General features: G+C 40.9%; 1 protein-coding gene across 1 annotated transcript; it reads left to right on the top strand.

Annotated features, from left to right (window-relative positions):
• Positions 1 to 1,326: 1,326 nt before the first annotated feature.
• On the top strand, positions 1,327 to 3,874 carry LOC135515291 (guanylyl cyclase-activating protein 1-like). Its single transcript, XM_064938983.1, has 4 exons — positions 1,327 to 1,524; positions 3,309 to 3,458; positions 3,552 to 3,645; positions 3,747 to 3,874. The coding sequence occupies exons 1-4, from the start codon at positions 1,327 to 1,329 to the stop codon at positions 3,872 to 3,874; spliced, it is 570 nt and encodes a 189-aa protein (XP_064795055.1).
• The last annotated feature ends 3,373 nt before the right edge of the window (positions 3,875 to 7,247 follow it).

Raw genomic sequence — 7,247 nt, 5'->3', positions numbered from 1 at the left:
AGAACTGTGCCATTCTTTACTATTTTCTTCCCTTTCCAGTTAAATGCCACACAGACACATGGTCCTGATTGACATAGGCTTGCAAATAGGTGAGAACATGAAATTATTCCAGATTGTTAGAGAACTTCTTGTCACCCTAAGAGTTAGTCTGTTGTTGCTGTTTTAAAGAGCTCAGTCTTCAATGAAAACATAATTTCCAGAAACAGTAGCATTTCCTTTACAATTGCTGATCCAGAGAAGCTCATATGTATGACTAATGATGCTGTAGTGCATTCAGTGGTGGAAAAAGTACTCAAAAGTCATACTTGAGTAAAAGTGAAAGTAAATGCGTGACATCAAATTTCTTCGATTAAGAAAACCAGATTGCACACTCCAACACTAAGACATCATTTAGAAACAGTATTTGTTTAGTGAGTCTGCCTGATCAGAGGCAGCAGGGATGACAATGCTTTATCGTGATAGGTATGTGAATTGGACCATATTGCTGTCCTGCCTTAGCATTTGAAATGTAAAAGTTGTCAAAAATAAAAATAGTAAAGTACAGACACCCCAAAAAACTACTTAAGGTTCAATGCAGCAATTTTTAAAATCTCAATATCAAATCATTTCTGGGTAACAATTAAGTACCTTACTGTGATGGTTTAATTAAAATTGTCAAAGAGCAATTTCTCAAGCAAGAATTTTGTTAGGACTGTCTGGGAGTTGTCTGAGTGGGGAGGGGAAAACTGAATATTAGCTGTTATTGGCCGAGAGGTTTTGAACTCTTTCTTATTGATCTATTAAATCATTTACAGCTTGGTGATGTCACCAGGCAGGCCAAAACTCCATCCCACTAAAACAGGCTGAAATTTCAGGCAGTCTTTTCAAACAGCTCTTACACTAAAAATAATATAATTTTCACAGTATTATTCCAACCTCAGTGTGAAAATATACATAAAAACACAGGAATATCACATTTTTGACTGCCTGGGCCATTAAATAGTACTTATCAGTTTGGGAAGAGAATACCAAGGTGTTAGTCAGCGTCCCTGTCCCATGGTTGGTGGACAGTGTACAGTCCTCCTTTCCTCCAATGGGACCTTAAGCCTTTTATCAGCTGCTTCACCTGGGTTACAGCCAATTAGAGACAAGGAGAACACAACAGGGTGTGGCCCGTCCGACCTGATACAAAAGCCCCGGCCGGTGCCCACCACCTCCCCAGGTCCCATCGTTGTGTGACTGTGAAGAGCGATACCCTCTGCTTCACAGTAGACCAACAGGGCTCTTAAGTCGACCCCCAACCCCGTCTTTCGACACTTCACAACACAGTCAGTCGACTGTACAGACATGGGTAACTCTACAGGATCCACCGTGGAAGATCTCCAGGCTGTGGAGAAGCACCTCTGGTATAAGAAGTTCATGACAGAGTGTCCTTCGGGTCAGCTCACCCTGCATGAGTTCAAGCAGTTCTTTGGGCTCCGGGGACTGGATGCTGAGGCCAACGCCTACATTGAGCAGATGTTCCGCACGTTCGATATGAACAAGGTAAGACTATGCGGAATTCATTGAACCGAGGCTGCTTGCAAAGGATGCTATAGGCTAAAATAGACGTTACATTCATGTAAAAGTAGGAACGCCTCAGGCACACTCAAAATGGTGAAGGGCACACCTTACCAACAGAGGTACGTATAAGGATATGATTGGCTGTATTGTAAATGTATGCACAAATTACAAGTGCACCTAAATATACAGTATTGTCATAATGCCAATACTCAAATAAGATCCCTAGTTCTCCATTTCCAAACGCTAAAGTACATTTTAAAAAGTGTACATCTTAAACCAGAAAGTATCTACAGTTCAACATAGGGAATCTCTTGAATCCACAGGTTTTATTTAGACTAGTCTTCCAGATGAGTTTGAAGAAGCTAATCATCTCACAAGTACTAAGGCTCAATTTACACAACTATATTTAGTAACCCTGTCACCTTTGATTATAATATTATAATAGGCTGGGATTAGATTCATATGCGATTTAGTGTGAGGATTATTTTGAGAGACAAGTTGTCAATATCTCTGTGGTAGGAGTGCGGTCTGAGTTTATCTACTATTCTCTTTAGAAAGACAGCACCAGGTTCTGGTATTCTCCAGTACATTCTGGTTGATTTCAGAATCAATTCAATAATTTCAGCATCAGAGACAGCTGATTTTAATTAGGAATAACTTATGTGAAAGTTTAATGACGGAACATGATGCATGTGAACAGTTGGTTACACTGATCAGAATATTGAATGTTCACTTCAAAGAAATTGCTTGAATCTCCCTTTTATCATATTGAAGCCTAAGGAATGTCCAGATCTCAAGAGCTGTGTGCCAGAATAGACCGTTGTCTTTTGAGTTTCCCATTTCTGTCAGTAGCTAGTAGTTTTATGGGTGGAGCTGGGGAGGTTGGTACTATCGGAGGTTGGTGCTATGGTACTATTCCCTGGGGACAGAACTGAGTGACTAACTGTTACTTTCAGATCTTCAGGACAGTGCAGTGAACAGGGCTGGTAATTGTTATAAAACGGGATGTTTGAATCCTGTCATACTGCACTTCTTAATCAGAATCCAATCTTAGATTGTGCACGCCAGCTGCGTTTAACCAGGCAGCCCAATTCTGATATTTCTTTTCAACTAACTGGTATTTTTATGACCAATCACATATCTTTTTCAGAGCTGATCTGATTGGTCAGAGACCAATTAGTGAAAAAAAAGATCAGAATTGGGCTGTCAGTGTAAACGCAGCCATAGTTAAGTGAGGGAGTGTGTCAGTATAAAGCTGAGGGAAGTGCGACTCATTTGGGTTGACCCAGAGGGCACTAATGCTGCCAAGTAATTTTGTAGGATCTTAAATGGGAGCAGGTTTTCTACAGCAGGAAAATAATCCTATATCAACAGGAAATGTGAATTATGTGGATTATAATTAATGGACATTTTTTAAGGGGTTGATGTGTTTTTCATGAGAGAAAATCAAGTCTGAAATGTCAAAGTGGAAATTAAACTTCAGAAGCCTTTTTAAACCTCAAATACACTACAGATTTAAAAAGTCTTACATTGCAGGAAAGTTAACCTACAACAGGGTGATCAAATTATGATCCTACATCTGTAGGTGTTCCCACGGCCTTGGCACAGATCAGTGTGGGATAATCCCCCAGAGATTATACATAGTTATCATCTCTGATAATGGATCTTCTAAGTAGAACATGATCACCTACATCTTGAGGAGATGACTGAGATAATCTGAGATGGTAAAAAGAGACGTTCCAACTAACACGCTTTCCTTTTTACAGGATGGCTACATAGACTTCTTGGAGTATGTGGCTGCTCTGAGCCTGGTGATGCGAGGTAAAATGGAACATAAACTCCGCTGGTACTTTAAGCTGTATGATGTGGACGGCAACGGGTGCATTGATCGAAGTGAGCTGCTAAACATCATAAAGGTATAGAGACCAGTCCAGTAACGCAGTGCTGTACAATGGAATCTGTATCACACAAAGGCATGCAGGCTAACTATTGCCTTTTGTCTTATTCAGGCTATCCGTGCAATCAATGGGAATGAAAACCAGGAAGTTGATGCGGAGGAGTTCACCAACCGGGTGTTTGATAAGATAGATGTCAACGGAGATGGCGAGTGCCCACTTCTTTTTTTGTCAGACTTGTAGGTTTGCGAGTTATGTCCCTTTCCATTTCAGGTTAAAAACCTCTTAACCTTGTCTTCTACCCATCAGGGGAGCTGTCTTTGGAGGAGTTTGTGGCGGGGGCTCACACTGACGAAGACTTCATGGAAGTGATGATGAAGACCTTGGATCTCACCCACATAGTCGCCATGATCCACAATCGGAGGCACAGTGTTTAGAGTCTGCCGAAGGGCCACATAGGAACTGAGCCATGAGCCCTCTCAAAAGTTCTAGCCCAGATTCGTATAAAGACAATCTTTATCTTAGCAATGCTGAAGGGCCATGCTTTAAATGCATTCTTTGTTGTCGGAATTCACAAGAGGTTGAATGACAATGAAAAATGCCCTTTGCCTGCATACAAATGACTCAGTCAACCGTCGCTGGCTGGTTAGTGCCCTTGTGCATGATCTAAATCTCTGAGAGGTCTACATGATGAGAGAAAGATCATCTCTCACACCGTCAGCTGAACCGGAGACCCAACTAGGTCATAACATAAGGAGGGTGAAGGATAAAGAGGGTGGAGGGAGTGGTGGGGTTCTATTGGTGGAAGTTATAATTCATCTATTTTCCTCCCAGAACAGTCAGCTCAAATATGACTAGAACACAAGTTTATTTTGTGCCATGATTAAACGGTCCAGTTCTTCAAGAAACAGGTACTTCCACAAGTTAGGGATCTTCAATTTGATACTTGTCACAAACTGCACTTAGTAAACAAATAAGACCAGCATGTTTTAACATTGCACTGGCCCCAGTTGTTAGATTAAAGTTAGCATTTTTAGGACTTCATTAATTTGAAGGAATATCTTAACAGAACTACATTCTAATGTTTTCCCTACAAGACAGTAAAATGTAAAAAACTAAATTGTGCAAATTTGTTTCTGTGAGTGTGAGACATTATGCATGAATGATCACTGCTCTCGCCTAGTGGACAATAGAATGAACTTTATATACAGTAGCAGTCAAGTTTGGACACTTACTCATTCAAGTCTTTTTCTTAATTTTTTACTAACATATATGGAATCATGTAGTAACCCCCAAAAAAGTGTGCAAATCAAAAATATTTGATATTCTTCAAAGTAGCCACCCTTTGACTTGATGACAGCTATGCACACTCTTGGTATTATTTCAACCAGCTTTATGAGGTAATCACCTGGAATGCATTTCAACTAACAGATGTGCCTTGATTACTTTATATGTATTTTTTATTTCTTTCCTTCTTAATGCGTTTGAGACAATCACTTGTGTTGTGACAAGGTAGGGGTGGTATACAGAAGATGGTCTTTTACCAAATAGGGCTAAGTCCATATTACGGCAAGAATAGCTCAAATAAGCAAAGAAAATGACAGTCCATCATTACTATTAAGACATGAAGGTCAGTCAATACGGAACATTTCTAGAACTTTGAAAGTGTCTTCAAGTGCAGTCGCAAAATCCATCAAGCGTTATGATGAAACTGGCTCTCATGAGGACCATCACAGGAAAGGAAGACCCAGAGATGCCTCTGCTGCAGAGGAAAAGTTCATTCGAGTTACTAGCCTCAGAAATTACAGCCGAAATAAATGCTTCAAAGTTCAAGTAACAGACACATCTCAACATCAACTGTTCAGAGGAGACTGCGTGAATCAGTCCTTTGTGGTCGAATCGCTGCAAAGAAACAACTACTAAAGGACACCAATAAGAGGAAACTGGCTTGGGCCAAGAAACATAAGCAATGAACATTAGACCAGCGAAAATCTATCACCTTGGTCCGATGAGTCCAAATTTGAGATGTTTGGTTCCAACCACTCTCTTTGTGAGACACAGAGTAGGTGAACGGATGATCTCCACATGTGTGGTTCCCACCGTGAGAGGTGATGTGATGGTATGGGGGGGTACTTTGCTGGTGACACTGTTGGTAATTTATTTAGAATTCAAGGCACACTTAACCAGCATAGCTACCACAGCGTTCTGCAGCGATACTCCATCCTATCTGGTTTGAGCTTAGTGGGACTATCATTTGTTATTCAACAGGACGATGACCCAACACACCTCCAGGCTGTGTCAGGGTTATTTGACCAAAAAGGAGAGTGATGCATCAGATGACCTGGCCTCCACAATCACCCGACCTCAACTCAATTGAGATGGTTTGGGATGAGTTGGACCAGAGTGAAAGAAAAGCAGCCAACAAGTCCAACAATATTTTCATCACACTCCACAGCTTTAATTGCTCGCTATTGTTTTAGAAATCAAAATGCCTAACAGACATTACAGTCTCTGTGGCGTAATGAGGGAGACAGGGAGGTGAGTCACAAGACAGACCGTGCCAATATGGTTTCCATGACAACCAGGACCCATTTCCATGGTAACACACATCCATAAAGCACTACAAAAAGGTTGATATATAGAAAACACCCAAACCAAATAAAAAGGAGTTTAGGTCACAGTCAGTCAGGGTGAGGACCTAAAACCACCAAAACTCCCCTTGTGGATCTGACTGTACTGGCTTTACCTCTGCAGACAGGCAGGACAGACTGCATTGTGCTGTGCTGGACAAAGGCCTTTAATCATCTCTAAAATACAGCCGCAGCTTGCAGGCACATCCCAAAGCTGGTTCAAGAGGAGGCCATTGTCATCACCATTGTTACGGGATTCACTGGGGCAGGAATGGCTAGTGACAAATAAACAAGTACCCAGGAACATGGCACCTGTCAACCCAGAAAGCATTAATAATCTACAACTGCAGCCCAGAACACACCACTAACCACATATACTAAATCAATGCACCACTGTTATCAGGAAGGATGTCAACCATCATGGAGAGCTGATCATTTTACGCTTCTTACAGTAGCGAGTGCATACATTTTCATACTGGTTCCCCGTGGGAATTGAACCCACAACCCTGGTGTTGCAAGCACAATGCTCAACCAACTGAGCAACAATGAAACAGGTGGACTGCTACTACCTAGTGCTTTAGCTCAGATCCCTCCCACATATAGTTTAAAGAGAATCTGAGAGACTACGTAGTACATGGGCTTTGACCATTATAGAATTTTGGGAAATGATTAATTGTCATGAAAACGGTCATGGATATTGTCAGTCATTTTTGTTGAAAAATATTTTGCGCTTTTGATGTATTATACTGAATCTTTGAAAATAGCCATACCTAATGAATACAACACAGCTTTGGTGACAACCGCGTCTCAAAAATGAATGGGTTTGACCGCTTGGAACATTTGGAAAGAAAGTTTCTCCTCTCGACCATGCCGTTCTGCTCGTAAAACGATGACCAACTTTACCCTCATGTAAAAATGAAAAATTGCTATTGAGTAAACTTGTCTATATCTACTAAATAAAGTGGAACCACCCCTCCCCCTCCTAAAATGAAGGTTTCAAGAAGAATTAACATTTTTGTTCACAGTTATTGCCCATAATTGTCATTTACATGATTATTGTGCCAACCTTATTTCATACTATCAGCACAGCCATTTACGCAACGGAGCAATTTGACTTCATGGGAATGCAAGATCTAGAATCAAAGAGAAGGAAACCTAGAAATAAACTAAAGAAACGTCC

Source organism: Oncorhynchus masou, chromosome 27, assembly GCF_036934945.1.
Source record: "Oncorhynchus masou masou isolate Uvic2021 chromosome 27, UVic_Omas_1.1, whole genome shotgun sequence".
Classification (NCBI taxonomy): domain Eukaryota; kingdom Metazoa; phylum Chordata; class Actinopteri; order Salmoniformes; family Salmonidae; genus Oncorhynchus; species Oncorhynchus masou.
The sequence above is the reverse complement of the archived record's forward strand: the minus strand, read 5'-3'. Positions and strand labels throughout refer to the sequence as shown.

What these genes read in the sequence shown, in the direction of transcription:
- LOC135515291 (XM_064938983.1), top strand. Translation starts at nt 1,327, where the DNA reads ATGGGTAACTCTACAGGATCCACCGTGGAAGATCTCCAGGCTGTGGAG. An exon ending in GCACGTTCGATATGAACAAG is followed by an intron (nt 1,525 to 3,308) that starts GTAAGACTATGC and finishes TCCTTTTTACAG; the next exon opens with GATGGCTACATAGACTTCTT. An exon ending in AGCTGCTAAACATCATAAAG is followed by an intron (nt 3,459 to 3,551) that starts GTATAGAGACCA and finishes TGTCTTATTCAG; the next exon opens with GCTATCCGTGCAATCAATGG.